General features: G+C 47.6%; 1 protein-coding gene across 2 annotated transcripts in view; it reads right to left on the bottom strand.

The window, feature by feature from the left end:
* Window positions 1–15,475, bottom strand: part of Itga9 (integrin subunit alpha 9) — a 296,995-nt gene that overhangs the window by 28,928 nt on the left and 252,592 nt on the right. For both annotated transcript variants that reach the window (XM_021172021.3, XM_085828171.1), the window contains exons 24-25: window positions 4,627–4,752; window positions 2,060–2,179 (exon numbers count right to left, since the gene is read on the bottom strand). In XM_021172021.3, coding sequence (XP_021027680.1) covers window positions 2,060–2,179; window positions 4,627–4,752 — 246 coding nt within the window. The remainder of the gene's footprint in view (window positions 1–2,059; window positions 2,180–4,626; window positions 4,753–15,475) is intronic.

Genomic DNA, 15,475 nt, shown 5'->3' with positions numbered 1-15,475 from the left:
CCTGGTGGCTGTGAAAAAGGCCTTAGGGACACTGCCAAAGAAATCCTATCCTCTGAAAATTAAAAAAAATAGACCCAACATTCTAAATGAAAACTAGTGGAGGTTAAAACAATAAAACCTCAGATTCCCTTGTCTGGAGCCAGACCTTGAGGTCAAAGGAAAATAAACAACCCTAGGCGGAGGCCAACCACAAGGTCCGTGTTGATCCAAGTCCCCAGGGAGACCCAATGGCCCTGGAGCCACCTGGTCGACTCCCCAAAGGCGCTATGCCTAGGGTCCAGGCCTGATAGTGCTTCAGACTCAAGGCATACTCTATGCCTAAATTTCTGCTGTATGACAACCCAGAGCTGTCACCCTCTCTTGCCTGGGGCTCCACTGGTTTGCCCGACCAGTGGGAACAATGTTTCTGGGATGGAGTCCTTGGTTAAGTGTCACTACTGGATGAGAGAGAGACAGACAGAGAGGCAGGACAACCAGTGCCATCACTCTGGGGGCAGTGATGAGCAAGTTCATGGGAGATGAGCTGTCAGCAGCATTGGCTAAGATGGACCAGGGAGAAAGTATGTTGACTTCTATGAACCACGTCAGGGAGGGACTCGTGGAAGGGCGATGGTAGACGAAGCTCACACCTGGCCTCTGCTAACAACGCTGACCTATATCAAGAACAGGGAAGCCCTGAGTGGGAGCCCAACTTCCTCCAAAGTAGTTTCCAAACTAGGGAACCAGATGGTGTCCAGCTTTCCACGGTGTGTGGAGACTGTAATAGCTACAGAGAGACGGGAAAAACAAGCAGACCCCTCCCCCCAACAACTGTATCTTCTCAGGCTGCCGCATCACTGCTGGGTCTAATTAAAAGCTGACCACGAGACAGCTCTGACAATTCTCACCTGTGGACGGCCCGGATGGCTTTGTATACGGCTTGCATGTTTAGTCTTTTCAAATAAAACTAAAAAGGAACTCTGAGGCTAACACGCATATTCTTTTTACCTTCATATCCAACTATTTCTATAGCATCCTGTGGCACACACCCTCTCACACCAGCAAGCTCTTATCTTAAAATAAATCAGAGCAAACCTTTATTAAGGGCTGCTGATTTGCTGACTGAGAAATTTGGAACCATATTTGATAAACTCACAGTAGCAAAGTGTTCTGAGGTTCACAGGTCCAACTTCTTTGAGGGATCATTTGAACAAGTGATCAGGCAAACTAAGGCTTCATGGGTCAAATCTGGCCCTCTGTCTGCTTGTGTAAATAAAGTTTTATTAGGAACAGAGCCGTGCCCTGCATTTGGATATAGTCTATGGCTGCTGACAGAGTTAAACTGTTGCAAATGATTAAGTTAGCATAGCTACAGTGTAGCATGTAGCTATGAACATGGGCAGCCTAACACAAAATCAACCTGTTTAAAACGTGAGTTTGTTTATTGTGTGTTGTTTTTGTAAGCTGATGTCAAGCCTGATTGTCACAGGTGACCACAGTAAGTCACAAGGTCAAAAGCCTGACCATGCATGATTCTGCCCCATAAAGCCTAAAACTGTTCTTGCTAGCCCTTGACATAAAAGGCTGGCCAACCTTTGATCAAAACCAGAACAAAACATGGTCCCCAAATCAGCAGAATTTTTAAGTTTGTTAGTACCATCTCAGGTTCCATCCCCCACAGAATCTGAGGTTTTATAAGCCCACGGAGATATTTGCTTTTTCGAGAGTCTGTCCTCAAACTGAGAGATTCGTCTACCTCTGCCTGGCATGCACCCACCACACAGCGCCCTACAGCTTAGCCCAAGGAAAATTAAAGAGCGATAATGCGGATGGGCAGATGAGAACCCAAGAAGCTGAAGATGCTAGAACTCGGTAAAGATGCTAGGACACTCTCGGTGACACCAACAGTCCTTGGATTAAGGTGAACACTGAGGGTCTGATACTGTTTCTTGGCAACGCCTGATAGACGAATCGCCATTGGTGCATGCTGGGAAAGTTTGATAAGGGGCAGCCCGTGTGTCCTGGGAACGGATTCCAGGGATTCTGGGTAACCGCTGAGAGCGCAGCCCGGGGGACTCACCTTCTTCAGTATCTCTGTGTTCAGTAGCATGTACAGGTCGATGGTGCGGCTCTCCTCTTTCGGGAGAGCGCTAAGGTTGCAGTGCAACATTAGGCAGAAGCTCCCTGGCTTTTCACAGTCCTGAGGAGAAAATTCCCAGATGGAATTAAGAGACAGAGACCATACAAAGCCATCTATAGCGCAGAGTGTCTGTTATGTTAACTGAGGCAAAATCAAGAGGAAGAGGTGGGGCCCGTGGGATGGCTGATGTAAGACTTCCTGCCCAGCTTGTCTGGGGCCCAGGATTCCATCCCAAAATACAGAGTAAAATAGGAATTAGGTGTGTTCAGTCACTGAATATACCTGTCCCATTAGATTTAGAAAAGTGATTTTTAAACAAATATGGTATGGGGGGGGGGGGATTGTGTAACCTGAATTATTTCCATGATTTCTTCTGTTTAAAACTATATCGCCCAGTTCAATTACTGTTATTTAATATATAAATTGTACTGATATATGAATAGCTTTAAAAACAAAAACAAAAAACCAAACTATAATTAACATACCCCGCCCCACCAAACTAAAGAAGATGTAATTATGCTCTGTCACCAGCAGAGGGCGGTAGAAGGTTTTCTGGCCTAGTTAAACACTAGGGCTCTGCTCTCCTGTGTTTTGGGGGAGTCCACAAGTAGGCATAAGGTGGTTATGCGGTTAATCCTACCAAAAAGTTGAATTTCACCATGAGAATCAATTCTTCTCCAGAAGAAACATTTAGATATCCCTGTGTACTTTCGTGAGTTTTTAAACAGGGAGACTTTCCAACTACAGCGGATTCTGGGTCCATGCCTTGGCAGGCAGACACCATGCTCCTGTTTAGTGGGTGGGGCAGGGGTGGGTGCTTAAAGAACAAAGAAGCTATATGACTCGGTGACGCATAAGCCACCAAGGGGAAGTTTATTCCAATGACTAAGGAGGAATTTTTCTTTTGTGTTTGGAAGTGTATCCTTATAAAGTGTGGATGTGTGCATATATATATATATATATATATATATGTAAATAAATATATATGTGTGTGTGTGTGTACTGTGTGATGCTTCAATCACAGGGGACATGTTCAGCTTGACATTTCAGTGTGTATGGAAGACACAGCCGATGTCACTATATCTAACTGTCCCCTAGAGCCTTTACAAAGATAGGCTATCCTCGCCATATGGGCCACTGGTTAGCTTGACATAATCTAGAATCCTAGGAAAACAGTCTCAATGAGGGATCAGGGTGGTCTGTGAGGGGCTATCTCCACTATACTGATTGATGTGGGAAGACCTGCTCACTGTGGGTGGCGCCATTCCCTAGGCAGGGGGTCCGGAACTTTGTGAGAACAGAGAAAGTGAGCTGAGCACAGCAGAAATGTCTTAATTTTTCCCTCTCTGTTTTTTCGCTGTGGATGCAAGATGACTGGGTATCTCCTGACTTCTGCACAGTGATGAACGGAGCCCTAGGAATTGTGGGCTAAAGTCAACTCTTTCTCTTCTAAGTTGCTTTTGCCGGGGTATAATGTCATAGCAAAAAAAAAAACAAAAACAAAAACAAAAAACAAACAAACCCCCCACCCCAAAAACAAAAAACAAACAAAAAAGCAAAACAGTATGCAAGTGAAAAAAATCCAAATCTCTAATAGCAGGCGGCTGAGCTCTCCAAGGGGCGGGAGAGGTGTTCAAGTGAGTGTGGGGTGTGCTTAGGTGGAAGTAAAGCGCTCAGTGAAAGCAATCAGGATGCAGGAAAGGGGACTCTGGAAAATCTCTGATGAGGTAGAACACACATAGCAAAAAGAACAAATTCTAAGTATTATATTGATATATTTTACATAGGTATTATGTATGTTTCATGTATGTTTTTCATGTTTTCACTGGAGAACCAACCTGACCATGCTATCTTTCTGCCATCTTTACTATTTCTGAACTCTTTACACACATTCCAGAATGTTCTTTATTCGTCTTTCATTTAGCGTAATTTCTGGGAGACTTACTTATGCTGTATAGTGTATGGAACACTATGAGTTATATTTATTTTTTGTAGTTCTATAATATTCATGGGTATGGATATGCTTGTCTATTCACTGTACTGTTGATAGCTATCTGAATTGTTCTGGTCTCGGCTACTCTAAAATTGCTTCAAATGTCCCTGTGTCTTTCAACAATACGTGTATTCACTTCTTGGGGATAGACCCAGAAATGGTACATTTTTCTGGGTTGCGTAATGCATACATGCTTAATTTTAATAGAAACCGCTAGGAGGTTTCCCCAGTGTACTGTAGATTCCTTCTAGGAGAAGAAATCGTTTGCTTCCTGACCGGTAGGTTGTTTAGGTTTTCTGTTAGTCATTCAATGGAGTTTGGAATATAGATTTTTGAGGGAAATCCTGGGCTGAAAAATAGGGATGGATTACAGTCCTCAAGGCTTTTTGAGTTAACCAGTGAAAACTGGATTTGAGAAATAAGAAGCGCCAAGTAGAAGACCGGCCTCTCACCTCTGACATGCCTTCCCTGTGAGGCCCACCATCATGGCTCCCGTCACCAAGTGACTTCTTACCAACACTTTTCTTCCAGACTTGGAGAAGAAAGCAAATATGGTGTGGAAGATGTTCTCTTGTTCCTGAGGGATGATGCAGGGGGTTGGGTTCCTTTGTAGAGAGCAGTTACCCTTCTCTTGGCTCACCTGGAGAGAGAGAGAGAGGAGAGGAGAGAGAGAGAGGAGAGGAGAGAGAGAGGAGAGAGAGAGAGAGAGAGAGAGAGAGAGAGAGAGAGAGAGAGAGAGAGAGAGAGAGAGAGAGAGAGAGAGATTGGGAGAGAGAAAGCTGTTAGAACCAGTGGTCTTAGATCTATAAGCACCTGGCACAACAGCTGAGCATAGACGCTCCCTGCTACCATTCTCTAGAGGACAAAAAAGGTCAAAGGACATTTCATTTTGTGAAATTATTGACTATGTTTCCAGGTATGGCCTTGAACTCCTGGGTTCAAGACATCCTCCTGCCTAGCAGCCAGGCCCACAGGCTTACCACAGCTCTGGCTGAGAAGTGTTGAAGGCAGAAGTTCTGACAGAAAATGTGGCTATTAAGTTCTTCAATAAACTGAGCTGAGATGACCACAGCATGCAAATGAGATTTGAGGAACAGCTTAAACCTTCTGCTTCCTGATTTCAAAGCTCATTTACATCACTCCTTTCAGACAGGCGTTTAGGAGGCAAAAAGAAATTCAAATCATGTGCTAACAGAGTCAAAAGCCCTGGTCTGGAGCCCAGGCCTTCTGGGACCTTAGGTCTGTCCAAGCTTATAAGTGGGCCTCATGTATGACCCACTGTTGGAAGTTTCTAAGGTTCTGTGGAGCACACCAGGATGCTGTAAAACCCCTTAGGAGCTGTTTTTGAGAGAATTGCTCTGGGTCTTCATTCCTATTCCAACTGTAGTATCAACCACATGGTGGGTACCTGAGGTTTGGTTTTGTGAGCTCTTGCTCTCAGATTGTCTATCTCCTTTCATTCTCATGCATGTGGGATTCCCCTTCCCTGGCTTGTCCCTTGAGGGGACAATACTGACAGGCCCAGAGAAGACAGTCTTTTGCACAGAAGCTCCAGTGAAGACCCCTACCTCCCCAAGGCTTGGCCATCATACCACACCCCCAGTTGGTACCGAGAGAGCCTCGGAACTTGTAGGACAGACACGCTGACTCTCACTGAAGTCAGAGGCAGACCAAGAGTTCCTCAGCATTCTGAAAACTGGTGTTCTGGCTTTCCAGGCAGGGGGAGAAACCTGGTTGCCAACCCACCCTAGTTGGTCTTGCTCAAGAGCCCCCAGTTTGAGAAGATGGTGGTGATACCTGGCCGTAGGTGCCAGAAGAGAGGGGCAGAGGCCAGGAGCAGCAGCAATATGTGTGAGAAACGGCCAGGTCTTGGTGGGCAGAGTCACAGCCAGAACTAATTTCTTCTTCCACAGGGCGTCTCTGGGGTGGTGTGTGTACAGGGAAGTGATGGTCAGGGCATCTGATGCCTTATGACAGGCTGGCCCCAGTGGAATGTGGGGCAGGAAGCAGAAGCTGAAGTCGGTAGTGGATGAAAACCTTGGCCACTGCGCTCCTGACTGTGGTTATACAAGAATCATTTTAATCAGGAAATAACCCACTTTTCTGGGAGGCTCAGGGTGGTCCTGCTTCATCAGGAGACTGAAGGCTCCCAGGGTCTCTAGGGTGTCTGATCTGGTGCAGCTAAAATTCAGCCACTCAGTCCCTGACCAGGGTCACAGCAGGGAGGCACTCCTCTGAGAGGATGAACAGGTCACGTCTAGGATCAGCTCTGAGGGCCATTCACACTTAAACATTTGCTTCACAACTGGAGCCATCTTAAAGATGGAGGTACAAGGAGATAAGAAGAAGAAGGCAGGCGTGCAGACAGAGGTGTTCTTGAGAGTGGGCCACGCACCATACACACCCCCTAGCACTAGGTCCAGGGGTCAAGGACGGACTGTGGTGGGGTCAGGGAGGAGGACAACCATCCGCCCTTTTTTTACCCAGAATTCTTCATGGTGACCCATTTTGGCACTGTCTCCTCTCAGCCCCCAACAAAAAGCTGACCACTGGACAGCCCAGGGGAGGTATGAGCGCCTGCAGGCGGGGAGGTCAGGTCACTCTGTGCTGTCTCTGGGCCTGGAAGGGGAACCGAGTTCCCTGGAATGTTGTTTTTGGAAAGCAGTTCCCAGATCAGGGAGTCCTTGGCCTTGGCTGTCAGATAAGGACCCAAGGTTCCGTGGTTGGCTGTTATCAGCAGCCTAACCCAGTAAGAGGAACCCAGGGAGCAGAGGCTATCCCACACACCACTCTTGTGCTCTGTCCCCTCCCCTCTTATTTCATTGAACATGATGGTCTCCTATTCCACCCTTGTCCTGTGTCTGACAAAGTTCATTTCTCTCTATGGTTGAACAAGCCTTACTGTGTCTATCCACTACATCGCCTATACCTCTACTGATGAGCACCTATAACTTGACTGTGGTGAATCATGTGATATACTTTTAAAAATGTGTGTCCAAGTTTGTGTGTATGGGCACATGCCAACACAGAGACAGGAGGACAACCTCGAGTGTCAGCTCCAGAGATACCATCTTCCTTCTCTGAGATGGTCTCCATGGCCTGGAGCTTACCAAATAGACTAGATAGCCTGGCTGGTGACCCCTAAGGATCTTCCTGTTCCCAGCTCTCCAGCACTAGGGTTACAAACGTGAGCCCTGGCCCCTAGCCTTTTAATGTGGGTGTTGGTGTTTGAATGAAAGTCTTCATGTTTGTAAGGTGAGCCCATTAACCCTCTGAGCTGTCTCTCCAACGCCATGGACTTTTCTGGGCTGTTTTTGAGACAGGGTTTCTCTGTGTAGCCCTGGCTGTTCTGGAACTCACTCTGTAGACCAGGCTGGCCAAGAACTCAGAGATTTGCCTGCCTCTGCCTCCCAAGGGCTGGGAATAAAGGTGTGTGCCACCATGCCTGGTTACACTCTTGAATACTCTGTGGTGCCTGCTGCAGCCCAGCTCCACCTCTTCACAACCATGACAATTTGAGTCTCCCGGGCCTCGGTTTTCTTATCCATAGAATTAGTACAGTGGCCTACATGGCTACTTCTAGGAGCTGATCACACACTTCAGGACCATATGTGCAGCTTCTACAGAGCATCTTGTGTCTGTGTGAATGGAGGGAGGCATGCATGCCATGGCACATGTGTGAAGGTCAGGGTCAGTTCTTTTCTACCATGTGGGTCCTGGGAACCAAACTCAGGTCACCAGGCTTCATAGCTGGCATTGTTACTCATGGAACCATGTTCCCAGCCAGGGGTCCTCATCTTCCATTCTGTAGATAAGCGATGGCTAAAACCCTACCCTCCGGGCTGGTTAATTTTGTCTAGAGAACTTCAGTTGTTGAAACAAGACAAAACAAAACCCCCCCTCTGGATCAGCCTTGGGGAAGCCCATGGGGAATTATCTTTATTAGTGGTAAATGTGGGAGGGCTCATAGCCCTGGGTGCTATAAAAAAATCAGGCTGAGTGAGCCCTGGCTAGGAAGCTAGTAACAGGATTTCTCCATGGCCTCTGCATCAGTTCCTGCCTCCAGGTTCCTGCCTTGGCTTCCTGCACGATGGACTTTATGCTGTAAGTCATATAAACCCTTTCTTCCCCAAGTTGCTTTTGGCTATGGATGTTTATTGAAGCAAAATAAAGCAAACTAGAATACTCCTCAACTTGGCTTTAATCATCTTTGCTCAAAATCATGAGGAAATAAAGGCTTCTTCCCATGTCCCACCAAACACCACATTGCCCTTGTTCAACAGCCCCATCTTCAGCTGGCTGGGGGCCCTGCGGCCTCTGCCCACTCACTCTCATACTTTCCCAGACAGCTGGAGCCCAAATGCTTCCCACGACAGGGCTGGTTCTCCGCAGGACCCCTGGGAGTTGAGGGAGGCCCGTGGCTATTGGAATCTGCACAAAAGAACTTACTAAGTCCACAACCAGGGACGGGAGGGCACGGGGCACATTGTTGAGGCCGGATTCTGCCAGCATAGTTATTGAGGGTGTTCTGTTGTTATCTGCCCTCTCCAAACCGGACCCCAAAGAAAACACTGTGTAAGGTGAAACCAAAAGAGGGTGGTGGTGTGGGAGACTGTCGGAAGCCCACACTGTGGAGCCCAAGATGACATGGACATCTTGTGGCAGGACAGTCATCCTGGGGTAGTGGCTGGATGCAGCTAAGGTGTCAGAGGATAGTGTTCCATCTTCTCTAAGTGGCCTTACCTCATGAGTCATGGGGTTTGAAGCCTGAACTGTAGCTCTTGTCCTGGTAATGTCACTGTCAAGGAAAACTGACTTTTCCTTTGGACACTACCAGCCTCTGTCCCCAGGTGAGAAAGAGATGGTCCCGTAGGCTATGGTCAGAAACAGGGGTCAGAGGAACCAGGATGTTCCCACGTGTAAGGCTCAGGATCGCGGTGTCCGTTATTGACCCGGAGAAGCTGTGTGCTGTTGGGCTAGCCTTGGATTGCTTATAGCCCTCCTACTCCAGCCTCCAGACACTGACTGGGGTTACTGGCACCATCACCCTAAGCTTGTTTTTCTAGCTCCACCTCTCAAGCCCATCTCCTTGGGAGCCGGGTGGAGTTGTTTGTGGGCCCTCTCTAGGCAGAGTTCAGATGTAAAAGATAACTCTAGTTTCCACGAGGCAGTATTCTAACAGGTGGAACTGACACGGGACCCTTGCAACACTTCTGTGCTATCCGGTAAGACATAACGTTGGATGCTCACAACACCTTGTGTAGTGAGTACTGCCATCAGGATGGAGACTGTCTAAACGGGGGGTGGGGGGTGGGGTGGGGGGGTGGGGGGTGGGGGTGGGGCTTGACAAAATGTTTTAAATGAGATATAAAAAAACCCTATGGATTTGTGAGCATAGTGTGAGTTTTCTTACTAAAGGTTTTTTAATATTGTACGTGCATGTGTGTTTGTGCACTTGTATGCGCACACACGCGCAAACACATACACAGTTAGGAAGGCCAGAAGAGGGCATCATCCCCTGGAAGTGGAGTTATAAACACTGAGAGTTGTAAGCCACCCAGTCTGTATACAGGAACTGAAATTGATTCTCCTGCCAAGCATCAAGTGTTCCTCTCTAGCACTGCCCACCCTGCTGTGAGTTTTCAGAACGTAAATGCAGTGTATAAGGATACCATCCTGTACCCGGAGCATCTATCGCCTTGGATGTCTGTCTGTCTGTCTGTCTGTATCGGGATATTCAGCACCTTCTCTGTTAGCTTCTTCACTGCACCTCATCCGTATTAAACCATTCCCCCCTCCCCCGCCCACCAAGCCCCCTTTTCCCACCCATCCCTGGCTCTGGTGGACACTGTCTGACATGTGACTGTGAGGTCACCTTTTCTAGTTGCTGCTTGTTGAGAACACGTGTATTTTTATTCTATGTCTGGTTAACTTCACCTGATGTAATGTCCTCCGGTTTCACCCATGTTGCCACAAATGACAGGGTGACATTTTTTGTTAGGGCTGAATAATACTCCACTGTTAAAATGGACTGAGGGTGGAGTTGGGGAGTTGACTGGATATAAGAGACAGACAGACAGACAGACAAGAGAGACAGACATCAGAGGTGTTCTGGGCACACAATGACACCAGGTCTCTAGCTGTCACCCAAACTTTGCAACCTCTGCCTGTAGCTCTGCAAGGCTAGGGAGCGAGAATCCCTGCCACACTTCCTGCCGAACACCCAGGCTCTACAGATGGCGACCTAACAGCTGGTTTCACACACCCTGACCACTACAGCCTTGAAGTGTTCCCGATTCAGGGGAGCTACCAGGCCTCCCCCAGATCTTGAGGAGGGGGCACGGAATCCAGAGAGCAAGGAAAAGCAAAGCCTGAAGGTGCATACTGTGGCCTTGAGTTCAACCTTGGACAAGCACAGTGAGGTGCCAGCACCACACCCCTTGACTTTGTGGCTTCCTATACCACCTGCCACATGAACCTCTGCTCCATACTTTGTTATCCATTTTACACAACAAAGCAAGTGTCTTGTAAGCAAATCTTAGGAGTAGGGTGTTTCTGCAGAAGGATGGGGGGAACCAGCGAAGTCTCAGAACCCAGGAAGAGGATGTGAGGTTTGAGGTGGGTGGATTAACCTGCCACAGAACCAAGGAACCAACTCTACTCAGGCCTGTGGTATTCTTAGCACTTTCTTTTCTTTCTTTGCCTCTACATATCTTTGGCTGGCTTAGAACTCACTGTGTAGACCAGACTGGCTTTGAACTCACAAAGACCCACCTGCTCCTGCCTCCTGAATGTGTCCCGCTGCTCCTGACTTCTATTTTAACAGCATATCTGAGGCCTGGATGGCTCTTTAATCAGCTTTGGCCCACTCTCCTGATCACTCCCCACTGGCTGGACATTTACAGAGAAGATCATCAAAATTTGCCTGGCTCCACGCCTCTGGTGCACAGTCTGAGACAGGTAAGCGGAAACCTGAACTAACTCTGCGCCACTCAGGAGCCCTGCTTGGAGTCTCCCTCCATGCAGCCCTTGGGGGAAGTTGACTTGAAACTAGCCCAGAGCCGACGGGTGAAGCAGCACAGGTTCATTTGTGTCAAGACCATGTGTTTCCTGTTAACTCCTGTTTCTCTGTCAGCCGACATTCTGCTCCCTGTCATTTCCCTGGGCCACTTTTATGTATCACGTTACCTAAGCACAGCTGATGGCAAGTGGGTAAACATGACTGGGCCTGAGATTTAGCTGCTGGGCCCTTCTGAATTCTCTGAATTCACACGCCCTTTGAGATGGGATACCAAGAGAATGTTGTGAATGCCAGCTCTGCTAATTCAATTACCAACTACCTACTCTGGGAGTGGAGCGGTCAGAAGACAGGGCGATCCCCATTCCACCGTAGGGCGCTTGCTCGCTGTGGTTCCACAGCAGTTGTTGGGAGGTTCATTTCGGGACTCATTAAAATGCCTGAGACCTGATACCACTTGGTTAACTGTACCTGTCCTAATATAAATGAGCCAATTCCATTCTGTTCCATTCAGCGAAATGTGAACTACATTTACATTCCTGGTCGCCTCCCATTTTTAATATCTTGTATTAAGTTACATGGCTGTGAATGGCTACCAGGTGTCTCTTGGTATTGTCTGACGGACGGGCAGATGACGTGATTTTCCTAAAGCAGAGGAAGGGTTGCATGTTCAGCATCCACTTCAAGCCTGTGGTGCTTCTGACCCACAGAGAGGCAGACGCTCTAAGTCACTCCTGATTTGTTCTGCGTGTCCAGCAGGGGTGGGGCTGCCTAATACAAGGCCTGAAATGGAAATAACAGTCCCGGTGAGTCCTCAGCTGTGATGCACCTAGCTTTATGTGATCCACGCTTTGAAAGGCTGAGAACACAGCTGCTGGGTGTCAATGACCCACCATTTAAAGACAGCAGAGAGCTCCTGGAGGTGTCTGTGGGCGTGTCCTCCTAAAGAGGGAAGAATTCTTACACGTTGTGGAGGACTCTCTGCCTGTCAGTTTGGCTTGTGATACCTCTCTGTCTGTCTGTCTGCCTCTCTTTTTGTGTGTACATGTACATGTGTGTCAGTGTGTGTGCACATGTATGTGTGTGAGAGCCCACACAGCAGAGGTCAAGGCCGCGTGTCTTCCTCAGTCATTTTCCCTCCTTATTCTTTAGAGGCAGCATGTCAGCGAAGCTCACTGGTTCAGTTAGGATGAATTGGCCAGCATGCTCCAGGGATTCTCTTGTCTCTGCCCACCTAGTTCTGGGATTACTGGTGCACACTGCCATGCCTGGTAGGTGTTGCTCACGCTTGTGTGCCTAGCACTTCACTGATGGTACCACATCTCCAGCCCCAAGTTCTCATGTTTATTTCTACATGTAGCCAGAGGTTCCAACACACAAATAGAATTCCAAAGGGGAAACCCTTTCCCATCATCCCAAGCTCCGTGAGGTAAGCACAGAGAAGGCTAGAGCTATGTTTAGTCCCCACCTCCCAATGCGCCATTTTTTCATATCAGTAAGGACCTCAGCTAGAGAGTTTTGTTGTTGAAATGGAAAGGAGAAACAAAGGCACAAAACATCTGTTCACAGTAACAGCTCCCTTGAGATCTGCAGAGCTGGGGACGGAGCACGGCCACCAGGACAGCGTAGGTCCTTTAATTCTAGAAAGAAAATGACACTGAGCATACTGTATTCTTTTACTTAATTGTGTATGTGGTTCGGTGACAGGAACCTTGACCAATTCACTGTACCAAGAGAGTAAATGTAAAATCCTGAAGACGTTGTAGCTTTGGCTTTGACGCCTTCTTTCTAATTGAAAACTATCTCCTAAAGAAAATATATTTTTGTGCAGCTGCTTCTCGTCACACGGAGGAAAGCTGGGTTCTGTCTGAAAGGTCAGGAGGTTACTGAGACCAAAGACAGAGACAGGGGAGAAATGAAGCCGTGATATCAACACTCCAGGAAGCAGGGTGTGGCGTCTCCTGTGAGCCTGCCCGAGCTTATGCTATAGAGGAATGCTTGTGTTTCCACCAGCTCTAGGGATGGCTGACACAAGGCTTTCACCCTCAGCCCTGGGCCCCTTTTTCTCCCCTTTGGGGGTAATCAGCCAATATGCCAGGGAGTCAAGAGTGCAGGCCACATCAGGCTTTCCATAAAAGAGAATTTCATTTCCATGTAATCAGAGAAAGGCGGGCCCCAGAGAGGCCCATTTCGCAGGCATGGATGGCCTTTACCAGAGCTAGAGTGATATGGAAGGGAAGCAGTTTTGGAGATGAAGTGACAGCGAAGAATTTCCAGATGTGGCTGGATTGTCGCAGTGAGAGATGGAGGCGTAAATATGTTATCTGAGCACTTGACATGCAGGCCCAAGATGCTCGCCTTCCCCAGATGGTGAGACGCTCTGGAGGTGCGATGGTCTACTGATTTGGATAATGAATGAACCTGTCAAGCCACCCCACCCCCACCCACTGGGACACAGCACAGACCTTGGAATTTTATTAGTTTGTTTAAGTTCTAGTTTTGGCTCTTGGATCCTGCTACAGTGAAGAACAAAGTTCAGGTCCATGTGGATTTGCAGAATTCACTCTGCACCCGTCAGGCACATTATTTGAGAATCATCCTTCTATCAAAAGGTCTGTAGCCATCCCAATGGCATCTCTACCCACCACGCTCTATCTATCCTCTTAGATTGCTTTTTGGCGGTGTGTGCACACTAGAGCATTGTAAAATGAAGCTGCTAGTGGATTCCCTGGGTCTCAGGTTTCAAGGACCTCAGGGAAGTCTGAAGTGTGCCTCAGGTCTAGGGTCCAGGAAATTTAAGAAGAGGCAAAGGGTGGGACCCCAGTGGCCAGGGAGACCAAACTACTTCTTAGGGACTGGTAATGCCAAGTCAATGCCTTATGGTCAGAAGGAATTTGGGGTGCATGTGAGAAAGCTGGCCCCCATTTTTTATGTTTCTGAGGCACACTCAGTTTGGCCTCAGCAGGTTAAATGAGAACCACGTGTTTCTCGGCAGTGGCTGATGAGCTCTGTTAATTTGTGCTATGGACTTCTTTAACATCCCATTATGCCCACACCAGCAAGGCTGGGGGTCATGTTTGTTTTAAGGGCTGAAGGGAAGCTGACCGGTTAGCTCTCACTTTTAAGGCCTATTCATGTTGGGGGCCAGAAAGCACCATGCGTGTAAGCTGCATTCCAACTGGCCCACCCAATGGCAGCGAGGAGTCACGGCAGCTGGGACACAATACATTCAGGCTCCAAGTGATAAGAATGGGTGCCCTCAGTCAGCTAGGAGATGGCACTGCTGGCTTGATTTACTCTTGATATCCACATAGCTCAGAGGTCAGACTCTGGCTTGAATGATGTCCACACAGCCCTGGCTGGCTTGTCACTACCTTCCAGAGCATGTGAATGGTGTACAGACACAGCTCAGGGACACACAATTTTGTCTTGATCACCTAGATCAAGTGCCCAGAAATGCAACTATCACTCCACAATTCAATAATCTCTCTTTAACTGCAGAATTCAGGCAAACATTTCCCCCTCTTTTTAAAGTATTTGGCTCTTGTTGAGAAAAAAAAAAAACCCAGATCTTACCCTGACTTATTTATGAAACTTTACTATGTGGCTCACCTCTATACATGTACATAAAGAAGAAAAGAAAGTGGTTTAAAGCTATTGACAAGATCAGTGGTGTGTAAGGAGTGAGGTATGAAGAAATATGATTCCATAACAACCATTCTCAAAGTTTGTGGATTTCTCATTGAAGCTTTTGGCAGTGTAGGCAGTTCTGTCTGATTTGAAAATATCACCTTCTTTTTGATTCTCAGATGGAAATGAAGGCAATTTTTGCTGGTGCATGAGTGGCGTTTTTTCAAAATTGGCTCTATGTGGGGATTCCCAGTGACTACAAAATTTTCAGATCTTTTTGTACATAAGGAGCACCCTGTAGATACATTGTAGAGTTTATTGATAGCTAAGGATCTATCTTCCAAGCCCATGGCAGAAGGAATTATATCTGGTGGCGGTGTAGCTGATGTGGGCAGTGGAATTTTTATTTCTCCTAGTTTATATTTTCACCCGGGCACTGAGTGTGGACATATACAGAGCACAGGGCCATGTCCTTTGCTCTTGTGACGTTTGGTTCTCCTGTGAGGAGGTGACAGACATTAAGTATACTGACTTTAGTGAGTGACAAATCTGGAAAGGAAATGCCACCGTGAAATGGAACCAAGAGTGGGGTTCACAGATTCGGGGCTGGTGGCCTGGGCAGACTCCCTGAGAGTGCAGGCCCTGGACTAGGATCTACATTCTGAAGCATCGTCTATATGAAACCCAGGAAGGAATGATGGAAGAGATGGCCTGG

This window comes from Mus caroli, unplaced genomic scaffold (assembly GCF_978045245.1).
Source record: "Mus caroli unplaced genomic scaffold, Mus_caroli_1 scaffold_11, whole genome shotgun sequence".
NCBI lineage: Eukaryota > Metazoa > Chordata > Mammalia > Rodentia > Muridae > Mus > Mus caroli.
The sequence above is the reverse complement of the archived record's forward strand: the minus strand, read 5'-3'. Positions and strand labels throughout refer to the sequence as shown.